The following is a 26,782-nucleotide window of genomic DNA, read 5'->3' as shown; positions in this document are numbered from 1 at the left end:
AAATGTCCTTTTGCAGGGAATAAAACTATCCACGCAGGAATATTTTCACGCAAGACCTCATATGGACTAAAACACAGCAAATTAAGTGAGAGTGGACACTTGGACATATAACCAGGACATCAAGAGACCAAGAAATGTCCAACACAACTGGGCGAGGTAAAAACAATAAACGAGTTATTTTGAAATCTATAACGGAATCTGTAGAAATGTCTAAGAAATGAAAAGCAAATGCCGCAATAACGACATACATTAATTTAGGCCTAATATTTCACTACAGGTCACGTAATGCTCAGCATTGTGCTTTCAGTTCAAGAAACTATTCAGCGAATATCAGACAAACCTTTCATTTTATTTTATTAGTTTATTTTACAAATAGCTACTGTTAATTTACTATCAATTGTAAGAGAAATATAGAAATTATTATTATTTTAATAATAGATTTATTATAGGAAGCTATTGCAGAAACATTTATTTCCAGTGTAAGCGAAGGAATACTTGCTGATATATAACTTGACAAAATAAGATCCTCTCACATTCATAACAAATCCGATTGTGTGGAATCTGAAATGTAATTCTTATGAATCGGATTGTTGTTGTTTAATTAGTTTATCTACCGATTGCACTGCAGAGGAACAGTTGGACATGAAGTCTTTACTCGCACAGATATGGACTTTTCGTTTAGAGGTTAATGGTTTAGATCAGTTAAGAGCCAATAGCACCAGAAGAGTAAACCTGCTCCAGAAACCGCACTCGAACACTAATCTAGGGATTTCTGACGGTATTTTACTGATAGACATAGCCTATCGACATTTGGACACTGAGAATATATTGAAAATGCCGATATCAAGCACCAATATATATATCTATATATATGTGTGTGTGTGTGTGTGTGTGTGTTTATTTCTTTCCCAATTCACGGCTATATAGCTGCGAGCGGCGATGGAGAAACACATCATTCAGTTTTTGTGTTTGGCCCCGAAATCTGCTTTCCAGCTTTTCTCAGTTTTTCGTTTGTTTTTTTTTTTACATGTAAATTAATGTATTCATATCATTCATATTATTAAATGTGCGTTTTATAAGTTTGCTTTCACGTGCTGTTTTATTGTATACAATAGCCTATAGCACTTCTGTGGATAAACATTTTCCCCAACGATTTCGGTCTAATTATTTTTTAAGATCAACGTTTAATTTTCCATGTTTTTTTTTTTTTAACTAATTTACAATTTAAAATTTTTATATTCAGCTGATCATTGAAACGATTATTATCGTCCAAATTTGTTGGAATTTTGTCTCGTTTTCTTTACCCTCATTGCGTGCTGAAATAATTGTATGAAACGGATCAAGAGTCTATAATGTCAGAGCAAAATAGATTATCTAACATTTGCAATAACAAGTGAAGATCTCTGTAAATAATTACTTAAAAAGTTAACTTAAAAAGCAATGCGCTATAGATTTTTGTCTCTTTAAAACGCTATTAATAATCTGAATATACGATTAAAATCAATCAACAATACTAGGCTATACGATTTTGCCGCGGGAAAGTAAATGTAAAACTAATTTAATTTAGCAAAGCATTTTAGAACCTGTGAGTGTTAATCCTATTTTTCAATAGGCCTATTTTTAAATTGGCATGGTTGTGTTTTCATAAAATACTGCCATCGCATTATACAACAAGCATTTTGAAAACAAATTTGTACCCAGAAGTGAGTTAATGTCATGTGTCCTCATGTGTGAAAGTTTTCTGTTAGGTTAGGGTTTGGATTAGTATTTCGGCTATATAACTAACTGTTTATTTAAAAAAGAAGAAGAAGAAAAAAAATAAATCTATGAAAGGTAACCATTTAGATCTCTCTCTCTCTGTATGTGTGTGTGTGTGTGTGAGTGTGTGTGTGAGTGTGTATTCTCCTGGGGTTTCTCTGCTTTAATATCCTGTCGCTTGCTGACTCTTGGAGAGGAGGGTTTGACACACTCCGCTAACACCGTTAATAGCGCCGTTTGATGTGGAAATGAAAGCTGCAAAAGAGCAAAAGGGGAAGACGAGGCTGAATGGGTTAAATGAAAAGTGAGGCTCTTGTGAGAGTCGCTGGTGCGGAGCAGCACGAAACACAGCGCCGACAAATTTCGTCACAAAAGGGTGCAGAGCGAAAACACGAAGAAAGAGCATTACAATCTGCAGTTTATCATCAAATCCATTATCCAGACACTAAAAACAAAAACAATGGCAGTAGTAACAATGATTACTTATTACTGAGCAATGGGCCTAGTTTCCTCCATTATTTCGGTGCAAAGGATGAGTTTCATTTAAACATAATTCTTTTCCTTTGATAATTACCTTAGTAGAGTAAGAGTTATTTATACTCAAAGAAACAACATAGTTCCTGGCTAAAACTGGTAATAGCTGAAGGTATCATCAGTTCCTATATTATAACAATATTTTCTACATTTTAGCAGAATTGAATGGAGTAAAACCCAAATATTCTGCAGCACATCCCACTGGATCATAAGATACAGATCTGGAAGGTTTTCCAGAAAACTGGCACAGAGCGGTCTAGAGCAGAAGTTGTGGATATGCAGTACTAGTGAACTGTTATGTGACAGTGTTTGTTGGGTTTAGAGAAACTGAGAAAACATAGGAAATGCTGAAGACCTCATTGTGTAGCAGGTGATGTGATTCCTTTTCTGTTGAGTTTGTTGAATCTGGAAAGGCTTTATTCTCTACACTGTTGAGAATGTACCTTTCAAAAGAGTGTTCATGTGATTCGGTGATTTCACAAAGAAACCTGGATTTCTGTAAGGATGCAAATTAAACTCACCTGTGCTGACAGAGGGGTTTGTTTGTCTCACAAAGTTGGCGTGATGTTTATGTGTGTTCATGTCCTTTCTCCCCCAGGTCATGGGGGTCTTAATCAACTAGGTGGCATGTTTGTGAATGGACGCCCGCTCCCGGAGGTAATCCGGCAGAGGATCGTGGACATGGCACACCAGGGAGTGAGACCCTGCGACATCTCCCGCCAGCTGAGGGTCAGCCACGGCTGCGTCAGCAAGATCCTGGGCAGGTAACGAGTCCAGAGCGGCCTTGCTGGAACACATAACACACACACACACACACTCACGCACACACACACACACACACACACACACACACACACTCACACTCACACTCACACTCACACTCATGCACACACATGTCGGTTTTTATGGTTTATGGGGACTCTCCATAGCCGTAATATTATATATTGTACAAACTGTATTTTCTATCGCCCTACACCTAAACCTACCCCTTACAGGAAACTTTGTGCATTTTCACTTTCTCATGAAAAAAAAAAAAAACTCATTCTGTATGATTTATAAGCCTTTTGAATTATGGCGACACTGAAAATGTCCTCATAAATCACATTCTCCTTGTAATACCTATGCCATTATACAAATTTGTGTCCTCATAAACCACAGACACACACAGTCTCTAAACACTCTCACACACACTCAACATTCACACGCACACACACAGTCTAACAACAACAGAAACATATTTCTTAGTGCTTATTAGGTCTCCTCTGCTCCACTGTAGCAAAGGCTATACTGGTATGTTTTTTATCTTTTCAGTTGTTGTTTTTTTCCCCTCTGGATGCCAAAATGGGAATGACACAAGTAGGTTCAGCATGTTTGACATTCAATGAGAATCAGGATGTACATTTATTTACCGAGTTGCACTTGCAAGAACTTGGTGCTGGTCTGCTCTAAAGTAACCATGCCATATCAAGTTCTGATATAACGTTACACACAGTATCCACCTTATTGTTCATGTAAACGCGGACGCCGCCATTTTCGAACTATAATGTGTCAGATTTCCGGTAAAGCACTTCCGCTAATATTAGTTGTATTGCAATTACGTAGTTTTGCGTCGACTGTGTAGATTTTACAGGCTAGTTAACTTTTAATATGGACTACAGAAAGACTGGCGTACTTTGCGCAGTTAGGGGGTGTAATAATAGCTGGTTCAAACGTAAAAGATACCTGCAAGACATTTGTTTTGATCATAATCCACGCACAAGAGCTGAATGTGGATGTGGGGCACCCTATGATTTGCACGCACCTCCGAAGGGCGAAGAAGCTAATTTCAAGACCTTATATTACTTTTTTCTCCCTGTATATGCACACACACAAACACAAATCATAATGTCAAGATGCAATTTATTTTGATTCCCCCCCAACATACACTGAAAATGATACAGTTTAGCACTGCTAGGTAAATAAACATCAATTCGTCACTTTTTCAAAACTCATGGAACAAAAGGAAACACATATTTAAGTTATTTTATAACTTATTTTGGATGCTATTAATCCGACCTAATGCTGCACAGCACAGTAATCAGTTTACGGATAAGGACCAAACAATTTCATTACTAATTTAAAACTATCAACAAGTGCTTTCACAGATGAAAGAGATTAAACATGTCATCATTTACTCCCATCATTCCAATACTTTGAATACTTTCCTCAGTGGAACAAAAAAGGAGACATATGTTAGCCACAGTCACCATTCACTTTCATTGCATATTTCACTGCATATTTTGTCCATGAAATGAATGGTGAATGAAGCTAACATTCTGAATGCACATTTGCGCCACTTTGACTTGCATTCACGTCTGCTTTTAAAAACACGAAATCGCTGTCTATTTCATGTACCAGCACTCGACCGACTTTTCCGCTGTGCAGGTACTGATATGCCTCCGTGCTTTTATAATTCCGCATCGAATACCCGTCTACTCCGAGCGACAACACAAACAAATTTAAAATGTCCTCATAAGTTATGGCAGGCCACTTTTTCATTTCATCCTCCCACTGTGTTATACACCGCGGGTGTGGTAAATATTTACCATCACGGCGTTTAACAGTGTTCTCTGTGTGTTCTCCCCACATCGCTCCTTACCTACAAGTTAGCGAAACGGAAGTCTAACACATTATAAGGAAGTACGTCATCGTATTTACTTCCGCGTTGCAAAATAAGGTGAATACAGTCTATAAGATAATAGACAGCACAGCACATGATAAACACATGCAGATTGAATCTAGCAGAAATGAAGGAGGACTAAGTGAGAAGACGGGTGACAGAAGGAAGAGGTGAAAACAGTCAGAGAAACTCATGGGAGTTTTGTTTTAATGGTCGTTTCTCTTTTAGGTACTATGAGACGGGCAGCATTAAACCAGGAGTAATCGGGGGCTCCAAGCCGAAAGTGGCGACTCCTAAAGTGGTGGATAAGATAGCGGACTACAAGCGGCAGAACCCCACCATGTTTGCGTGGGAGATCCGAGACCGGCTGCTGGCCGAGGGCGTTTGTGACGGAGACACCGTGCCCAGCGTCAGCTCCATCAACAGGTAATGACCCCTGACCTCATCCACAGAACGCCAGTGTGCTGGAAAATCCTGAAATTCAGTCCTTCATTTTCTTTGGGCACCTTCCTTCTTGAGTAACTCTGCTAACCCGCTGTTTTCTTCTCTTAAAGGATTATTCGCACAAAAGTTCAACAGCCATTCAACCTTCCTCTGGACAGCAAAGGCCTCAGTCCTGGACATACGCTGAGTAAGAGCATCCGCTAACACTTCCTGATAATATGTTCAGTGAAGTAATAAAGTAATAAATTGTCTGTTTTATTGACAGTTCCCAGTTCAGCCGTCACTCCTCCAGAATCTCCTCAGTCAGACTCTCTGGGCTCCACCTACTCCATCAGCGGCCTGCTGGGAATCCCACAGACCAGCGCCGAGGGCAAGAGGAGCCACGATGACAGTGAGTCTCTCTCTATTAGCGTGCTGTAATGCACCGATTCAGATGGCAGATAAACATATCAAAGTTTAACAAATGAACCGTGACATAATGACTGATGCTGCTCCGGCGTTCCTTACTGATGTTTCCATGAGGTATAATTTTGATTTTGAAACATTAAATGAAATTCCCAGTAGCATTAGGAGACGGGTTTAGGCAGAATGCATGGTTGCAATGAGAACAAATGTATTGAAACGGAGTTAGATAATGTGTTTGTGAGAGTGAGAAAGTCTCTGACCGTCACCGGTGGAATCTGTATCTGCTGTGGCACATTTTCCGCTTTTGCAGAAATGTGACTCAAATGGTGTCAATAAAGAAATAATTTGCGTCCGTTGCTTAGTTGGGGACGCTTGACTGATTGCACAGACAGAAGAGAGCTATACTCAATGCAAGAGGACAATAACAAAGAGTCCTTTTCCAGCTAAAGCGATTATTGACTAACTATGTTCCTGTTGACACTGTAAAGCTGCTTTGACACAATCAGTATAGTATGAAGCGCTATATAAGTAAAGGTGACCTGCGTTGTGCCAGGCGATCAGGAGAGCTGTCGGCACAGCGTGGATTCTCAGGGCAGCGGCGGCGGGCCCCGGAAACAGCTGAGGGCCGAACACTTCTCAACCCAGCACCTGGACTGTGGCTTCGAGCGGCACCACTACAGCTCTGACACCTTCGGCCCGACCGCAGCCGGGAAAACAGAGCAGGTACTGGAGGAACATCTGTCCTGGACACTGCGCAGACTTCAGATACTGACTCTCTCTCTCCTGCAGGTGCTCTATCCTCTCTCGCTCATCAACGGCAGTCTGGACGAGGGGAAAGGAGCTTCGGCTGTCAGTCGAAACCTGGCGGCCCATCAGGGATACACAGTGGTTGCAGGTAATAACCATAATCCACATGTAAAGACCTTTAGTTCCTCGTTTATTCTCCTCATCAGAATGACATTTACAAGAAGAGAGACACATTTACTGCATAAAAAGACACTTCCAGAGTGCCGTGTCCAGCGACATTTAGCAAACTGCTCCATCCGGTATTCTCCAAATTCATAACTCATTTGATTGTTGTATTCACCATTACCGTCATCGTTTTGCATTTGTGTGATTATTGTAATCCATTCCGCTGCACGTCAATTAACATTCATACGTTAATTTTTCCATCTGTCTGTCAACCGTTGCTCCGCCCCAGAAGCTCTACAGCCCCTCCCACTCTGTCTGAAACAGGAAATGTCACCCGAGGTGAACAGCTCAAGCTCCTCCCCCAACATCATCGCTAACGCAGCTTTCCTGGAGCTCACTTCGTCATCAGTGTCCATCGGTAACAGCTGCAGCAACGTCACTCATTTATCTCATGGCTTCAACTCATTTTCCCATCATGCCCCAGTGCACGGGCAGTTCATCGCAGGTAAAGCGTCACGCGTCGCTCATGCATCCATCATGGCAGTGGCCCGGCCGTCTGGTGTGTTTGGCACTGATAGACTAACAGATGGATGGATTTGTTTCAGGCAGAGATGTGGCGAGCTCAATGCTGCCGGGTTATCCTCCACACATCCCCTCGGCCGCACAGACCGGCTTCTCCTCGTCCACCATCACTGGGATGGTAGCAGGTGAGTCAAATTTACAAATTCCCATGTGCTGTTTGATAAGGCAAGGGTCAGTATTTTTTTCTAAACAACACAATTATTCAAGCAACAATTTCTGTTCAGATGCGGATGGGTTACAGCTCAGGCCTTAGTCTCTGATCTGGATGAGGTGTAACAGGAGGTCCTGTGCTCGAAAACAACATTGACATCTAATAATATAATCCTTACATTAAATATATAATTAGGGAAGGAGTTAATTAAAGTGACACTGGCTGTTCAGAGAAAATGTTGCACTTGTAATCTCTTTATTTTTCAGATGGTGGATGTATCTGAACCACCAAACTTGAACCATTTCATTCTTAGAGTTCAACATTCACAGTGAATTGTTGTGAAATGTGTTCAGTTTAGACAATATTCAAATTACAAAGTATGTCTGTGAAGTGAATTTCATGCACAAACACAGGCCTACAGTCTAATGGAGGCACGGGCCAATGACCTCCTAGCAACCAGCCAGAACAGCCTAGCAACCACACAACAAATCCACAGCTATAAAGGCACTGACTGTGATTCCTAGTTATTAAAAGAATCATCTGTCTTCCTTTCTGCATTGCTTGGCTACTCGAGCTTAGACTTCAACTCGCCACTGTACGCTGTGAATCTGGCTCTGATGACAAATGGCTTGTGATGTTCCTTATTTGGATAAAACATCTGCTCAGGGAGCTCAAAGTAAAAATCTAGTTTTGTGATTCAGTGTTCACATCAGCGCAGTTTCTCTGAAAGCAGTCCGATGTGAGGAGTGCACAGAGCACGTGAGAGCCCCGGGAGGCCGGTTAGAGATTAACAGAGGGACGGGTGGGTTAATCAGTAGCCGGTTAGCTGCGGTAGAGCAGGTCCGGGCGAATGGAGGGAACGGAGCAGGAGTTCTATCACCCGACCGCTGGGGCCCCACAGAGGGATCGTGACCATCGGCCCCACAGAGACAGAGAGAAAGACAAGCCCTGTGAATGAATGCAAACTCTATATGGAAAGCGTACACAGAGAGTATATCCATTAAGGAGCAAACGGCACGAGTAGACGCAGCAGAGCTCGATGAAGCTGCTCAGACTCTGATGCACTTTTCTTTTTTCATTTGAAGTCTGCCCTGCCAAGCGCGAAATGAGAAGGTCTGATTTATTATTTTTCTGGTGGGCTCGCTGAGAGGAAGCGTTCATACACAATTACTCACTGAAGGGGGCATTCAATCCGGCTCCCATAATTACCAATTAGATATTGGAATGTTAAAAAAAAGAATGGCAGAGGGAGGCGGCGAGAGCATGAAAGGCTAAAGGAGGAAGTGAGGGATGGAGAGACGCTAAAGCAGTCTGACTGTATGCACCAGTGAGTCCACCTGCCCGGCCCGCCGGATTAATGCTTTACCAGCGCCTCTAACCGCGAGTGAATGATGAGCTCGAGCCGCCTCATGCAGGACGACAGTCTGAGTCTGAATCTGCTGTCAGGAGTTCAATGCTGTGTTTGTTGTTGCTGTTGTCTTGTTTTTGTGTTTGTAACAGATGCATGTTGATCTGCAGGTCCAGAATACACAGGCCAGACCTACAGCCACGCGCCCTACACGTCCTACAGCGACGCCTGGAGATTCACCAACTCCAGCATATTAGGTACGTCCAGCAGTGTCTCTGAGCACTTTCACTTCTCTCCGTTTGGCAAATGTGGGCATCCACACGTGGTTATGGTTGTCTAGTTGAGGGTTTTCACTATGTATGTGAGGAAAAAACCCACCTGCATACACCCAAATAGGAGCGCCGTGCCCTTCAACTATTGCACAAAGTTTCAGTCACATGTCCTCTGAGGTGAGTTTACCTTCTGCTGGTAACTCTTTGTGTCTTCAGGCTATCGAGCGTTTCTGTGGAAAGAAATAATGCCACAGTCACAAGACGGCCGTTAGCCCTCCAGCTCCTGATTTAATTAGAACTACAGTGCAGGCTAACTGAAGCTTCTACAATACAAAATAATATATGACCCTGGACCACAAAACCAGTCATAAGGGTCCATTTTTTGGAATAAATTTAGCTGAATAAATAATCTTTCCATTGATGTATGGTTTGTTATGATGGGACAATATTTGGCTGAGATACAACTATTTGAAAATCTGGAATCTGAGGGACCAAAAAAATCTAAATATTGAGAAAATCTCCTTTAAAGTTGTCCCTTAAAGTTTTTATATATTTACGGTAGGAAATTTACTAAATATCTTCATGGAAAATGATCTTAATATCCTAATGATTTTTGGCATAAAAGAGAAATGTATAATTTTGATCCATACAATGTATTGTTGGCTATTGCTACAAATATACCTGTGTTACTCATGACTGCTTTTGTGCTGCAGGGTCACATAAGAAATATCTGCTCACTGTACTCACTGATGCACTCACTGTCGCCCCTGCAGGTTCCCCGTATTACTACAGTTCCGCCGCACGCGCGCCGCCGCCCTCCGCCACCGCTTACGATCATCTCTAGTACCGGAGAACCGGAGAACTTTCTCTCTCTACTGTGGAGCGTCCAGTGAAAGACACAAGGAGTGAAGAAAAACGAAAACATTGACGGACGATACCTTTTATTGCCTGTAAATCTATTTATGTCCTTTGTTCACGGCCCGATTAAAGGCCATTTACAGCCACACGTTTACATCTTTATTTCTTCAGAGCATTTCTTGCCCGTGTTTTTATTTATCCGTAGCCAAAGACATTCCTGCAAACTGTTTGCATATATTCATGGCCAGAAACACTCGACTGGACACAAACGTTGTTTTTAGCAGCTGGAACATCTGAAGTGTTCACAAATACTACCAAACTCACAACTATATCCACATAACTGAACAAATAAACTATAGCAATCAAAGGCTGTAAAGGATGAGAAGCATCGCAGCTTCCTCGGGTTCACTGTTTGGGGAAAGGATAGACGTGACATTATTGAGTTTGCATCCGAGCTGAATGAACTGATCTCGGATGGGATCCATTGCTATTCATACAGCAGATATTTAAAGGAAATATAAATAACATGTTATCTCTAACAAACAGACATTTCTCTCTTCAATTTGCCGCATTTCACCATCGTCCAACTAATCAATATAAAGGACTATCAAAAACATTCAGAAACAGCATATTACAGAAGTTTGATGTTTTGAGGAAATGTGTAAATAATGTAGAGAAGGCAAAGCCCTATTAAAATGAAATTCATTATATTGAACCGTGTGGGGATTCATTCGTTTTAAAATGTTTATATTCTCGCTTCTGTTTTTTCCATCTTATTATCTTGCTTATATTTCTGTGATTAAACGAGTTTTGAGTTTCAGAGATTACGTTTTATTGTACTGTTAATTATATTATTCAAATGTAAATTAATAATTTCTACAGAATTATTTTGAATTAAATAAAGCATGACAAACTACAATCATGTGTTTTCCTATTTTTTCCTGTCTTGTACACTAATAATAATCGTAATTATTCTGAATTGTCAGAATACAAGAGCAAACAGATCGAATGATTATTCTTAAATTGATCCAACTTTTATATAGGCCTAATTACATAGGCTGCTGCTAGACTAGGGTAGCTGGCGGTGATGATTATGGTGTTTCTACTATGTTCCTGATGAAAACCATCATTTATTATGTTGCATATTTTTCGCCAGTCAGCGGTTTAACTGAACACATGAAAGGGACGAAAGCAATGATCCTGAAAACATGCGCATCTGTTTAATTTCCTTTTTTATTTTCTGCATCACGTACTTTTATTTGCAATTATTTCTCGCCTCTTTGTGGCCTCATTATAATGGCTCTTTAACGAGGCCACGGTTCGCCGGTGCCGCGGCCCACCTGGATCCCGTGATGAATGAGCGCAAACCGAGAATCCTGAGCGCTGCAGACCCGCGACATTCACTTCTTTCGTGTGATTTCTGAATATACTGCAGAGCGGGGAGTGTTAATAACATCAGTTTGGGAAACTACAGCTGTAAAACCACACACGAGCATCACCTGCCTCCCTGACAGCGCTCTGTCGCTTCTGGTTTTTCATTTATTTTGCGATCAGCCAAAGTTTTCATCCAAAGTTGGAACCACAAAGATAGACCAACAATTTACCAGCAGTGGGAGAGTAACACACACACACACACACACAATATATATATAAGGGGTGGTGATGGCGCAGTGGATAAGACACATGTCGTTGGTGTGAGAGACCCGGGTTCGAATCCACTGTGAGACACCAATGTGTCCTCTGAGCAAGACACTTAACCCCTAGTTGCTCCAGAGGCGTGCGACCTCTGACATATATAGCAATTGTAAGTCGCTTTGGATAAAAGCGTCAGCTAAATGAATAAATGTAAATAAATATATATATATATATTTATATTGACTTAAGTTTGAATTAAAACATTTCCCTTAAGCTATGTTTAGCATTTTGAATTACTGTGTGCACAGAAGAACTGGTGTTTATAGCAAAATAAATGTAGAACATATAGCCTACATTTTATTAGGCCTAGCACACTGATCGTGCTCGTACTTGGATGACTGTGAAGTGACATACTGCCAAGTATGGTGATCCATACTCAGAATTCGTGCTCTGCATTTAAACCATCCAACGTGCACACACAGCAGTGAACACACACACAGCAGTGCACACACACACACACACCGTGAACACACACCCGGAGCCATTTATGCTGCAGCTCCCGGGGAGCAGTTGGGGGTTCGGTTCCTTGCTCAAGGGCACCTCAGAGAGCGCTGGACATTCACTCCCGCCACCTACAATCCCTGCCGAGACTCAAACCCGCAACCTTTGGATTACGAGTCCGACTCTCTAACCATTAGGCCACGACTTCCCCCAAAAGTAACTGCAGCATGTATTACTCTCTGAAGATTATTACTAATAATAATGTAAATAATGGAAACATGAAATAATTAAAATAATATTTTAAAAATTGTTCCGGTACAGAGTCGTGTATCACACAGACACACACTCATCTGAACCTTTTCCCAACACACAAAATAAAAGACGACTTTACACGTTATAATCGCTGAAATAAGGACGTTTTAATTTGCAATAATAAATAAGCTGTAACCTATTTTTCAAATGTTGTTTTCGGCCGAATTCACTCTTTACCTTGTTCATCACATAAATAAATTATCCATAACCCGACGACATGTAAACTAAACGTTGTACTTTAATAACTAAAGTATAAACCGATCGCCACACATTTCATTGATTCCGCTCTGCACCTTCACCAGATTCTTCTGCGCATGTTTTCACGTCAAAACCGGAGGAAAAACTCTGTCATTTCAGCGTCCTCCCGTGAACGCTTTCTCAAGTTTATACAATGAGCTACTTTTTAGTGATGTTGTATTGTTGTGCATGTAAATGCACTCACTGAAAACATTTAAACTTCTGTGTTCAAGCAGAAACTAACAACCAGAAACAAAAATGTACAAGTGTGTGTATGTGTGTGTGTGTGTGCGCTTGCGTGCCTTTCATGGAGGCAAAAATGACACAAAATCCCCTCCTGTCATCAACCTCAAAAAATGTCTGCCAACTGGGCTCCTGCCCACTGCGTAATGACTGCAACTATCAAACCTTGATGCTGCTGAAATCCAAAGAGAGTGAGAAAAACAAGAATGTGTGGCCATAAAGGCAATGATAATATTTCCTCCCTGTCTCTTTTAACAGCCTCTTTCTGTATTTGTGCCTCATTCACACCGCTAGTCCTCCCTTCACTCGCCCCGGGCGACTTCAGGCCTATTAGCATGGCGCTCGGCTGTGGGTTTGCCAGTAATGAGTCCGGCAGCACAATACGGTCAGCGGGCTGGAACCGCTGAGAGAGGACAAGGCCTCTGGAAGACGATCATCACAGGAGCCAAAGCACAAGCAGACGGGGCCCTTCAGGAGCTCCGGCCAAAACGTCAGCTCGCTGTTGGTGTGCTAATTCACTTCACGTGTGTTTCAAAGAGAGACTAAACATTTACGCCTGGAAACCTATAGTCAACAACAAACTCCAAGTCCCCTCGAGAACGGCCGGCCTGCCAGAATGAATCAAGAGCCGTGTCAGCTGTCATCATGAGGCCGTTCTTCCTCAAGCGGGTCATTGTAGCTTTGACAGAGCACTTATCCCGGATCGGGTGAATGGACCCACCAACCTCATTAATTGATTTCAGCAGCAAACTCTGTCAGTTTATGACATCAAATTTGCAGCCTTTTCAATACCAATGAATTAGTGATCATTTCTTTTTTTGTTATCAACATTTGTTTATTTTTTTCATACATAACACAACATAAAAAAAAAAAAAACAATATATATATTAAGAAAATTAAATAAAATAATAAAATAAAACAACAGACACATACTCAACATCTCAAAGTCCAGTCAAAAGGAGGGAGAAAAGGAAGGACAGAAAAAAGAAACCCACGGAAGTCACTCCTCCATACAGTCACGTATTTCAAAGAGAAAGCACTGCCAAGCATCAATGGTAGAAGGCTTGGCTCCATTGATTCGTGCTGTTGTACAATCATAAGACACTATTTGCAGGAGGCTACGGATCCAATATGTTTTCCCACACATATGCGGTGTAAACCAGTTCTGTATTATTGTCTTCTTCGCAGCTGTAAAGCCAGCAAACAACATTCTCTTTTGCATCGAACTTATACAAAGACCAGAATCATCATTAAGAAGACACAAACTTGGGTTAACTGACCAATCAATTTGCAGTAAGGATGATAAAACCAGGTTTACATGTGTCCATAGACTGCTAGTGATAGGACATTCCCAAAACATATGCAGAAAAGTACCTGATGATGTAGTATTACATATATGGCAGTTGAAATTTGATTGTAGTTTCATTTTGAATCTTTTGTAAGGAGTTATGTATGCTCTATGAATGACTTTGAAGTGAATAAGACGATGCGCCAGATTTTTAGATGTTAAACTGAGATTAGACCACACCCTCTCCCAGTCCACAGATAAATTAAGGTCAGATAATTCCCTATTCCAAATAGTTTTAATAGAAAGAGGTTTTATAATGCAATCAAGAAATTAGTGATCATTTCTGTTGAGCTTATTGTCTTGGATAGTGTGTTTGCTTCATGTGGAGCAGACAGCATTCCTCAAGAACACACACCCAACCCTAATAAATGCCAACAGGTTCATCAAGCAAACGTGTGTAAAAGCAGCACAGGGATTTCCTCAGTTTCCATGTCATGCATCTTTCACTGGATTTACCCAATTTTTTTCATTTTCACACAGAAATCACTGTTCATTAAACAAACATTTCTATGAATTTAACTTAGGTTGACCAAAATAGAACAATCACTAATGAATCATCTGTATATTGAAACTTCAAAACAATTGCTCTTTTCTAAACTTTGTAAAATTACAGGAATAGTTTATTATGAAAAATAAATGAACCCCAGTCCTGTTTTCAGTGTGTACAGTAACATTTATACACACTGATCGTGTGGCATCAAACTGACCATTCAATCCACTGCCAGGACATGGATTAAACATCTTATATTGATTCAGATGTCTGATTTTGAGCAAGTAAGGAATTTATCCTTTTACATTTTCAGAAAAATAATAAAAAGTAAAAATAAAATAAAAAAATTATTTGTACACTAAATGCATCAAAATAAGAAAATCAGTCCACATAATCTATTGTATATTTTTTTATATATGGGCTGTGAGCTATTACAAGATGATTCTAAATTAGAACAAAGTAAATATATTGTAGATTGTGTACTTATTTTAAAAAAATTAAATCTTTTTCAAATGTGATTTTTTAAAATTAATATTTATAAAATAGCTGTAAATCAGTATTGATGTTGTTTTATTGTCAGGAGGAGCATACTGCATAAATATGTGCAGGAAAATATCCATTTCATAATGCATGAAGCATTGCTGACAAGTTTAGATGAAAGTTTGAAGTGGGATAACAGACATGATAGAGATCTTTACTGAATTTGTTGCATAAGTAAAAGTTCCTGTGTAATACAGTAAATGTAACTGAAATATGATTTGTTTTTATCGGTCAGCTTCACTTTACAGCAGTTAGTGCTGTTGTTGTATTTTAAGATCTTATAGTTAGAATATATTGCATATTTATCTACTTTGTGTCAGAGGCCATTATGCTCCATTTGGCACCAATGACACAAAAAGAAACGTGATTTCCAATGGCCTGGACGCCGGGTCTAAATTCATATATTCTTTTTCAGTTATAATGACAGATATACTACCTGATTTTAAAGACCTATTTAATATTTTAAGCAGAGCCGTCATTTTAAGAATCTGCCATTAAAAAAGTAATAATAATAAAAATATACTTTTTATTGAGAAATATGGCAGGTACAGATCTAGTACTATGTGTGTGTGTGTGTGTGTGTGTGTGGGGGGGTCAAACAAAACAGAAAAAAGAAGACATTTTCAGTCACAAATGGCACCATTATCTGAGAATGACCCAGAATCATTTTGATGAACAGAACAAATTTTGCTTTCATCTGAACACACAGGACGCATCTCGCAGACATTTAGTGAAGTGCGGCCAAGTATGGAGACCCATACTCACAATTTGTGCTCTGCATTTAACCCATCCAATTGCACACACACACACACCGTGAAAACACACACACACACACACACACACACACACAGGGAGCAGTTGGGGGTTAGGTTCTTACTCAGGGGTCTCACCTCAGTCGTGGTATTGAGGGTGGAAGATTTAGCTCGCTTCACTCCCCAGTATGAAGAACGGAGCCCATTATTGTCTTCAGGCCGTTGTGAGCGTGGCCCAGCGCTGAGGCCAAACTCAGGTCACCGGCCCCGGGCCACTTTAAAAGAAACCAACACAAATAAAAGTCTGCTTGAGAGGGACAGAATCATCAGCGTGTGTTCAGAATCTGTGAGTGAAATAAATACTCGTAGATATGAAAGAACCCAAACAAAGTTTTGCATTTAACCCACATATGAATCCTCATCTAAACTCTGATCAGTATGGATAATTTCTTAACATGACATACACAAGGCAACAAACCCACTGTAAAGTGTGAGGAGATGGATGGATGAATAGAAACGATACCTATGCCAACAGAACTGGCTCACAGAGGTAAACTGGCAAAATTACAGTGGTCTTTAAAACGGTCTTTGCTTTTACCGTCTCTAACATCTCTCCATCTGGGAAGAGAACCGAGCTCCAGCAAACATCAGGAGATGAACACAGGGGAGCGATGAGGAGCGCCGGAGCAGATGGAGAATGAGCGAAGAGAGCAGCCACCATCAAACCAGAGTTAACGCTTCATCCACCGCGTCTGAGCCTCGGCACAAAGAGGAATCCAGAGGAATGATGTCAGGAATTTCTGTGACGGATCAAGCGAGAAGGAGAGCGACGAGCGCTGCTTAGGACCCTTAATGAAGAAAAGCCTCCACTTGCCTTTTTAATTACTCAACCAGGCCTGACAAGCGGCCACAAAACCCTTCAGCCAGACAGACGTGCAGGAACAAAACCTCAGAGGAACTTTAGCTCAGTCCAGGAACAGCGCAGACGTCACGCTCCACAGCTCCAGCTCTGAGTTTGGTCATGACCTCACGCCACCGGCGGAGCAAACACAAGAGCTTCAGACGCAACGGTGAAAACAGCTCGACTGTGCATGCTTCAAAATAACACACCTTCTCAATTTCTGTAGTACTTCGTGAAACTCTGTGAGGAATGTGTGTTCATGTAGGTTTCTTAAACATAATTCTATCCAGCAGCCGCAGGATTTCAAATCGCTCAAGTATAAAATTAATCGTCTCGCCATATTTATGAGCACATTTATACTTACATAGGAGCTCAATAATGCGGTGTGAGAGCAGAAGTCTGGCTATAAGTGACGTTCAGTCATTTTCTGACTCACTGACAGTTTGATTGTTTTTCCTCACAATCTGTTTACGTGTCAACAGGCGGCTTTATCTGATATTGGCTTTTCAGATCTTTATCAAGCAACACATCCTGAGCATCCAGAGCCCGAAGGCACAATCCATCAAACACATCCTCAGCATCTGAGCTTAATGATGGGCTGTTGTTCAAATGAATGGATATCAGATATTCACAAACACTTGATACACAAGAGCCATTCAGCAGTGGTGCTTTCAGAGGAAAAGGTGGCTGGAGCAAGCGTGTTTCTGAATGACAGCACTAATGTGACGCTTTCCCACAGAGAATCACACACACAGTTACAATCTTCACTCTGTTTACTATGGTTCTGCTGATCTCACATTCATCCAGAAACTCTTTTGAGATGTGAGTTAAGAACTAATGACTTGGGTCTTGTCCTTCGTTTAAACATCTTGAGCAACATCTCCCTCTTGTGGACAGTATGAACAGGGTCAATTAATTAGTATTGTGCAAAAATTCTGTATATAAAAAGACTACAGTTGTTGCTATTTTTTACCTTGGACGGAACTGACTTTAAAAATACATTAAATGATGTAAAATCTTAAAGGATTTAAGTCCTCTGAGCGTTTCCGACAATTTGTGTGTAAGAGTCTGATTGTTCAAAGCTCTTCGTTCCGGTGGGGAATCACAATCTTTCAGTAGGTCCGTCTCTCGGAGATGTTGCGTCGGACTTTGACGACGGGCTGAGCAGGCGTTTCTAACTCCAGAGACGGACTGGAGTGAGATCGCTTCATCCCTGTGTCAGCCTCGTCCTGCTGCTCATCCATCGATCCGGTCCACAATCCCTCATCGAGTGCGTTCAGTCTGTCAGCGACCGATGAATCGGACTTCTCCAGCGCCTGCCAGGCCTCCAGAACTTTCAGATAGACTTCGTAACGAGACTTCTGTGAAAACCAGCAGAAAACACTCGTTACTCACACCATTTACAGTTCAATTAAACCGAGTTACAGCATGAAAAATGATACAACACATTAAAGGTTAAAAGCGTTCATCTCTAGACATGAAAATTATGAAAATTTATGAAAATGTTTGAAACTAAGTACGCCAGATCTGCACATGCACCAGAATAATGGTGGATATTAAAGCTCTATTCCCTATCCAGAAATGACCAGGAAATGCTGTTTTCTGCAACACACACACACACACACACACACACACACGTCACACCTTCCATGAGAGTCTGAGCAAAGGTTGGTCAAAAGTTCACAAACACACAGATTCATAACAAAACACTCTTCACTTCTAAATATTAATTTTATTCTATTCTAAATATTCACTTTAATACCTATAGTTTCGTCTTACATTATGACAATATTTATTAAAAAGTGAATCACAAACTGGGAAAAAAATTGGCGTTGGAACATTTTCACTCAGAAATTGCTAGTAAATTTCACAATTCATTACAAAGAGACAGCAACCAACACACTGAACTAAATATGAAATTATGGAGTAGAAAGACTGGTTTTTATTGTACATTTCTGCCATAGTCACCACTAATAACCTACTCCTAAATATAATGTAGAAACTTAAAATTTTCTGTAAAGCTGCTTTGCAACAATTTGTATCGTGAAAAGCGCTATACAAATAAACTTGAATTTAATTTTTATCATCTGCATATTATATCCAGACAGGTGTTACTTCTGCTTTCAACAGTACTAACAGCTAGCAAATCAAGAGATAATACTGACTGTAAATATTACACTGCTAAAAATGTCCATGATCTCTATCTAAAATATATAAACTAGATACTACAACCAAATAAGAAAACTCTGTCATCATGGAACAACGTGAGGGTGAGTAAATGATTAGAGCGTTTGTGATTCTCAGCCCATTAGCGATACTTTTATCTCACTAATCATGTGTGTGTGTGTCATTTATACATCCGTCCCCTGGTGTTTGTAAGTGACTTATGTGTTATGAGAAGGTTTTGACAAACATGCACCTCGTACTGTAAGTACTCCTCCCTCTGCCGGAGCTCCTCCAGCTCCCGGGCTTTGCTCCTCCTGCTCTCCGGCGCCTCCTGCTGGAGAGAGGTCAGGTCCTGCTGGAAACTGTGCAGCATGGCCGTGTGTGACTGCAGCTGTTTGTCCTGATGGAAACAATAACAGATGCAAATACACCGATCCACACCCTAACGAGACGCGGATGCTTGACGTGCTGAGTGAGCAGAGAAATGAAGCTACTGTCTCACTACACACTGACATTATTGTCCTTTGGTGTAGCCGGATGCTAATATAGTTAGGATCATATCTTTCGTGTATTCAGTGAGACTGTCCACCACAGACAAGTTTAAATTGTAGTAAATCATGGCCACCCACACATGCTGACCGATGGGTTAGATACTCTCGGACACAGAAAGCTCTTACCAGCATGAGGTTGGACTGTGTGGCGGGCAGGATCGGCCGACAGAACTTCCTCTGAGAGCCGACAGCAGCAGGGAACGGAGGCGAGGAGTACAGCGCAGACACCAGGTTGATCCGGCCGATCCAGGAGTTCATCTGCTCCGTGGAACTGAAGGAGACACAATGATCACTCAGACGGAATAGTTAAAGGGGTCATGAACTGCCTGTTTTTTATTTTGTACTGTTATAATGTTATTAATATTTTTTACATCAAAAAACATCATAATTTAGAAGTAATAGGCTATTTTCTGTGCTGTTTTTGATCCCCCTAATCAGAAAGCTCTGTTTGAATAGACGTGGCGGATTGTAGACAGTAGAAGTAAACACCCACTGCAGTGATTGGATAATAGTTGTGTGTGTTTGACAGCCTATAGCCTTCACAGATGGACGCTGCTGTGACTTAGGTCAAAAACACTTAAATACTCAGCACATATCAAACGATCTGTATAAAACAATAGTGATCATGTAATAAGCTCAGTTACTCACACTTGTGTGTTGCAACATTACTGTCGGATCCAATATAGTCGCACAGCATCATTAGCCAATGAATTAAACAATTGGACTGCCCCCGGCCCAACCCTAACTGAAGCAGAAATCAAATGTCTGAACAAAGCTCTTACTGAATCAAAGTTCTTACTGACATGGTCTGGAACTTCATTAAAAATAAAGTTCATCAAATAAAGTATATCGTTTGGTTTCTGCATAGACCTGCATTTGCCACTCTCGTTATTTACTTATATGCTCGAATCGGCGGGCGGGGCTAAACAGGCAGCGATGTGGGCGGGGCTAAACAGGCAGCGATGTGGGCGGGGCTAAACAGGCAGCGATGTGGGCGGGGCTAAACAGGCAGCGATGTGGATGGGGCTAAACAGGCAGCAATGAACATAATTGTTTTTAGACTAACAAGAAAGTTTTGAGTTCTGAAACTTACAGAATGTGTTTTTAGTATATTGACCTCTTGTATGTCAGAAGATCAAGGGAATGTTGATTTCTCAGTTTCTGGCCCCTTTAAATTATTTGGGTTTAAGGAGAATCTGCACACAAACTCACGCAGCCTCGAAGAGGAAGACTCTCCAGTCAGCCGTCTGCAGGCGAAACACATGCGGCCGTTTGGTGTAATTCAGAGCTTGCTCTGCCAGAGCGTGATGAACACTGACCACCTCCTCTGAGCTCTGGCAGTCCTTCACATAATCATCCTGGACAGACAGAGACACGGATCACTAAAGACCGCTTTTACTGATACTGGTATTGATGCTTTGGCAGGGTTCTATGAAAAGCAGACATGCTAAAACACTGTAAAACACTGGCTGTCCATATGCTTTTAGTTACATCTCACTAATATCCAGCATCAGTATCTGATAACAAACCTTCTGCAGGTAAAGCACCATTCCCTTCAGCATGGCATAAAACGTCTTCCAGCTTCGTTTCCCCCATGGAGCTGCAAATCAGTTCAGTTGGTTATCAGTGTGTGTCAAATGTTGCTTGTCCAGCGTTCGAGGGATCAGGATGCTCAACTCATTAACTAGACATTTAAATAATTTCTCAACAATGACTAATGATAAGTTAATTTGGGAGCTCTGCTAGATTTTTATAAAACAAGGAAAAGTACACTTTTAGATGAACAAGGCAATAACAGATGGCACTGATGGAGGTAGAAAAACAAAGTTCTTTATGACCCGCAGGATTGCTTGTAATGAAGATTTAAATGGCCGCGCACAGAAATGCATCTAAACGACTGGCTACTGAGCATCCCTAACTGTACAGCACACTTATCTTTATCCACACTGTGACTCACTGCGTTTGCCATCGATGTCTGCGTGAGCTTTGCGTTTTAAAAAGCCTCTCTGGAACACGGTGGCCTTGGTGTCGTGAGGGAGATCCTGGAACGGGTTACTCTTTGAGCGCATAAATCCATCCTGGTCCGAATCCTGCTCCGGCATCATGGATTTAGCCAGAACGCCCTCCTCTCTAGGAACAGAGATAAACATGATGAAACAACAGATCAAACTCAGATCATCGCTGCAGGTCAGTTTACTCACATGGCCCACTGCAGCGGATCGCTCTTGATGGAGCTGTAGAGACTCTGAAAGAGGCAGAAGAAACAGAGTTACTACTGAGTTAATAACATGACACGAAAACACTTCTGGGCCGAGACGATTTGGCTCTCACACCTTCAGATAGTCCTTGCTGAAGTTCTTGCCTCCATTCATGCCGTCCAGATTTGACACGAATTCAGCCGAGGACATGGGCTTCCCAACATTCTGATGACACAAAAGGGTTACTTTCACAAAGACTGTAGATGATGCAAGAGTTTGGGGTCTTAACAAAATCTTTTTCTGTGATTGTAAGAGACTCACTTGTCCATGCAGGTCAGAGTTAAGCAGCATTATGGCACACGTGAGCGTGAGCACGGATCCGGCGGAGGAGAACACATCAGGATTACACTGCTGGAAACGAGCAGAGAAGTGCTGCAGGACTCTCTCGCGCTCCTGAGTCTCACCGATCAAAACCACCTCCTTCAGAAATGACCTAAGAATCAGGAAGAGCACCTGGTTTGAAAAGCAACTCTCACTGACGAATCTCCTCAGTGTGTGCTCAGAGTTTGGAAATGAGGAGCCTACCGGACCGCTTGCTCCAGACTTTCGTTGGTGAAATCAAAGAACTTGAGGTACTCTTCCCCAGCAGCACGACTGAACTCGTTGCTGTCAAAAGAAACAGCAAATGGGAAGATTTGGTGGAAAAACAAATGCTACACTTAATCAATGGTAAGTAGAGACTTACTCTTTGTCCAGATGTCTAACCACATCTGTACGCTGAAAACCATCCAGTCTATAGAGCTTCTCAGCCAACCGTTGAGCCTCAGCTCTGTTTACGAGCTCAGCGCTGCCGTTGATGCAGGGACCAGTGGGTTCTGTGTCTATAACCGGCATACAGTGCTCTGATGTCTCATCTTGTACATGCTCTTCTGCGTCTGCCGGCTCTGTAGGCTGCTTCATGTCGCTGGACGTGTCTGAACACTCGGATGGCGGCGTCTGATCGCAGGGTTTCTCCTCATCTGAACATTGGATCTGCTCTGAGGATCCCTTCTCATCTGGACATCTGAAGCGCTCGCTCTGCTCTGCTTGCTCTGGCGGTTCATTTTCAGGGTCAGACTTTTGCTCGGCGCTTACAGGTCTTTCTACATGTTCTTGGTCTTGTGCGTTGAATTGCTCCGAGAGGTTCACGCCCTGAATCTCTTCTGCATGTTGTAAAGTGCCATTATTCTGGTTCATCTCTGCCACTGTAACAGATGTGCTTATGTTTTCTGGCTCTTGTGTCAGTATAAGTTCCTCAAGCTGCACCAAATTGTCCGTGAGGGCCGGTAGTTCTGTCGAGCCTGTAATGATGGCGTCCTGTGACTGATCAGACTGGATCTCTGGGGAACTTGACTCTTCTTTTTCCAGACATTCATCAGGTCTTTGAATCTGATCCTGAATATCGGCTCTTGCGTCTGATGATTCTCCGTTTGCCTCGGACTCAGTCCACTCTCTAGTTTGCTCTTCACTGCCTGAATCTGTGCTTTCCTCATGGGCAAAAGTCGTTTCGGGAAAGTCTAACATGTCAGGTTCCTTCTCTTCCTGCGACTGTGAGCTCTCAGGACCCGGTTGAATCTCTGAGTCCTGTGCGTCCATAAAGATCTGAACGCCATCAGAAGCTTCAAAATGCTCTTCAGTTGCATCTGCTCTGGAGTCTGATGGGAAAAGGCACAGATAAATACTTCCTCGCTATAATGATTTCTGACAACACCAAGTCCAAACCTCTAGGAATGTAATGGCTGATGGGAAACTGATGTGCATGCGGCCACATTTTAAAGTTTATGCAGCAAAACTCATGAAGAGGAAGCTAAGTCAGCAAACAGTTCCACATTCACAGCTGACAAACACATGGCCATTTAACAATTGTCACACAATTACAACCACACCCTAATATGATTTAATGCACTTCCATTATTTAAATCACATCACAAAAAACAGGATAGAATAATTAAGATTTAAAATGTTACTGTTGCCATCTGCAAATGATACAAGGGGCTCTTCATGTGAAAGTGCCAGCTGTGTTTGCATATCTGACTTCTGAGCATCACATGTCTATTGGAGAAAAAAAACATCAGAATACATGAGAATACATCAGAATACATTGTTCACTCAAACAAACAAACAAACAAACAAACATTAGCCATCTTTCTCTTCTGGTCAAAGTTATATTTTAATTAATTCAAACAAACTATATTGTACATTTTGCACAAAGTTGTTAAACTAACTCTATGTGAAAAGCTGTTCCTCTAAACTGTAACAATATATAAAAGCAGAATATAAAGCACTAAGAAAGCTGGTCCCCTGTTACTGACACAAGAACATGTCTACCAGAAAAACCACAAGGCCCTTCCGCTTTCACTGACATACCTGGGAAGATGCAAGCGTGACATCCACTTGTGACTCCTGGTCTGCGGACGGCAGATCCAGCGTCCAGTCGAACCTCGGGCTGGTGATGGAGGTCAGCTCTGCCTCAGACAATCCGGGAGGCTCTGCGGGCGTTTCTGGGGCGTCCCATTGAACAGCAGCGTAAGAGAGAGGAGCGCAAGGAATGGTGACGGGGTACAGAGACACCCCATGATCCTCGCAGCTCTTCATCGGGATGCTCTCGCTTTCCTTCTCCTGCTTCATCCTCTCTATGTACTGCATGGCCTCCAGATACGGCTCAGACTCCTGATAATCTACAATATCCTCCATAGTCTTCTCTTTCAGACAGTCATCATGAAGAGTTTAGGAAGAAGAGCTCATGTTTAGGCCTGGTCCTCCGTAATGAGCAGGGCATCCATTTTGAGACTGATGTTCAGAAACGCTGTTTCCTCCCACTCCGACCAACAAGCTCCAAAGTCTGAGATTTCAGAAAACAAACTACATCTATAACATGATCATTCAACACAGCATATGATCAAACATTTTGAGTATGTAAAAGTGCATCGGTAGAGAAAAAACCCTTTCACTAGCCATCATATCTACGCCACTGTGACACCACAAAACCACGAGAGTTTACAGCCATGTGCATGAGACAGCCGAAACATTCATTTCTGTCGTTTTAATAGACGATCCGTGGAACAGCTGCTTGTGTTCAGCATTTACACAACAACGGCAATATAAATAGAGACAATATAAACCATCGTGTTGACATGAAACACTGCATAGAGCATCAGTAGTGTCAGGTTTATTTGCTAGTTATACATTTCTCATGATATATACATCCGTGTTTGCAGATTTGAAACCACCCACAGAAATGAGCATTGAATTCATCTTTACGTGTCATTCATAAGGTAACGGAGCCCTCCTTAAGCCACATGCATGGTTTACAAGTTCACATTCTCCTAACAAGCAGCACATGATCAATGATGTGATTTATGATATCTAATGTGATGGTTTTTCAAACAAATGTAGAGAATGAAGCTCACCTCAGCCGTATCCTTCAGTGAAGACTTCTGCACTCTTTTAAAGACACACAGGCCGGATGTGCTCTGCAATGACTTTTGCTCAAGCAGCACTGAGGCACATTCACACTTCCTGACCACAAACAACCTCCACTGACAGAGAGAGAGAGAGAGAGAGAGAGAGAGAGAGAGACATAAGAAACACAAACAGAAGTGGGAAAAGCCTACTACAGCTCTGTCAATCACTGGGCCTGTATATAGTGAACGGTCGCATACAAGGAGACTCTTTTGGTTGTTATACCTTTAATTCTTTTCTTGGTAACAGTACTGTAGATTATTTCATCACAGACATTGATCAAGTGCATCTCAGAGCATTCACAGTCAGTCCTCAAACACCTCGGTCAGACCGCTGTAAATTACCCTCGAACTAAAACAAACTCAAAACAATCAAATATGCAGACAGCCCTCTCATTTACTAAGACTACATCAATCCTACAAATGGACAAAAAACAGCAAAAAAAACTATCAAACTGCACTAGAAAGTCAAACTATCAAATTATTATTGGACAAATTTATAATTAAAACATATCCACAAAATAATGTAGGCATAAATCTGGCACTAAAGGACATTACAGATATATTCCACCAATCAGCATCCATGTGCAATTTGAAAAAGAAATCAAAAAGAAAACCAAAAAACACCAATGAAAAGTGGTTTGACGATGAGTGTAAAAGAATTAGAAGGACATACGCAATCTATCAAATAAAAAACACAGCGATCCTGACAACCAATAACTCCTTCAATATCATGAAGCTCTTAAACTGTACAAACAAACTCTAAAAGCAAAAAGGGAAGAGCATACAGAACAATTATTTCAAACAATGGGGAATCAATAAATACCAATAACTTCTGGAACAATTGGAACACTCTCTATAGACCACAAAAGGAAGAATTGGCCATTCACAATGAAAACATATGGAGGACACACTTTGAAAATCTGTACAAAACAATTTAAACAAATCCTGCTCGAAATGAAATAAAAACCAAATTAGAAATCCTGAAAGAAAAAATGAAAGACAATCAGAATCCCCTGGATTTCCCGATCACAGTAAATGAGCTAACAGCCAGACTACATGCACTGAAACCCAACAAGGCATGTGGCATTGATGGAATATTAAATGAAATGATCAAATACACAAATGACAAATTCAAAACTGCAATAACCAAATTATTCAACATTGTTTTGAGTGTAGGATATTTTCCAGACACCTGGAATCAAGGCCTAATTACACCCATCTTTAAACAAGGAGACAAGTTCGAGCCAAGCAATTACAGAGGCATATGTGTCAATAGCAACCTGGGGAGAATATTCTGTTCAATTATTAATATGCGATTACAAAACTCTCAAAGCCCACAAAATCTTGGAGAAAAGTCAAATTTGGGATTTCTGCCCATCTGCCTATCATTGATAAGCACATACAGCAAAACTAAACCAAAATCTTTGCTTGCTTTATTGACTTTGAAAAAGCTTTTGATTCAATCTGGCAATCTGACTCTTT

At 41.3% G+C, this 26,782-nt stretch overlaps 2 protein-coding genes across 2 annotated transcripts; one reads left to right on the top strand and one right to left on the bottom strand.

Moving 5' to 3' along the window:
• Positions 1-134: 134 nt before the first annotated feature.
• On the top strand, positions 135-9,909 carry pax8 (paired box 8; the record flags this gene model as incomplete). Its single annotated transcript, XM_079418612.1, has 11 exons — positions 135-156; positions 2,891-3,056; positions 5,180-5,377; positions 5,506-5,582; positions 5,661-5,786; positions 6,354-6,523; positions 6,590-6,695; positions 7,002-7,217; positions 7,318-7,419; positions 8,964-9,050; positions 9,839-9,909. 11 exons carry the CDS (start codon positions 135-137, stop codon positions 9,907-9,909), a joined length of 1,341 nt encoding a protein of 446 aa, XP_079274738.1.
• A 7,473-nt stretch (positions 9,910-17,382) lies between these two features.
• LOC306871747 (PH and SEC7 domain-containing protein 3) lies at positions 17,383-25,337 on the bottom strand. The gene is made up of 14 exons (XM_079419879.1): positions 25,247-25,337; positions 24,204-24,678; positions 23,804-23,888; positions 22,543-23,491; positions 22,383-22,463; positions 22,119-22,290; positions 21,933-22,022; positions 21,801-21,844; positions 21,557-21,729; positions 21,129-21,199; positions 20,812-20,957; positions 19,726-19,870; positions 19,302-19,448; positions 17,383-18,243 (listed from the first exon to the last, which is right to left on the bottom strand). Exons 2-14 carry the CDS (start codon positions 24,528-24,530, stop codon positions 17,995-17,997), a joined length of 2,679 nt encoding a protein of 892 aa, XP_079276005.1. The 5' UTR covers positions 24,531-24,678; positions 25,247-25,337; the 3' UTR covers positions 17,383-17,994.
• Between the last annotated feature and the right edge of the window lie 1,445 nt (positions 25,338-26,782).

The sequence above is a fragment of the Barbus barbus genome, assembly GCF_936440315.1.
Source record: "Barbus barbus genome assembly, chromosome: 6".
NCBI classification, from domain to species: Eukaryota; Metazoa; Chordata; class Actinopteri; order Cypriniformes; family Cyprinidae; genus Barbus; species Barbus barbus.
The sequence above is the reverse complement of the archived record's forward strand: the minus strand, read 5'-3'. Positions and strand labels throughout refer to the sequence as shown.

Coding starts and splice junctions, on each gene's coding strand:
- LOC306871747 (XM_079419879.1), bottom strand. CDS start 24,530: ATGGAGGATATTGTAGATTATCAGGAGTCTGAGCCGTATCTGGAGGCC. Junction 23,492..23,803: donor ATCATTTGCAGATGGCAACA/GTAACATTTTAA, acceptor TTTTCCCATCAG/ACTCCAGAGCAGATGCAACT. Junction 22,023..22,118: donor ACTCTGACCTGCATGGACAA/GTGAGTCTCTTA, acceptor TTGTGTCATCAG/AATGTTGGGAAGCCCATGTC.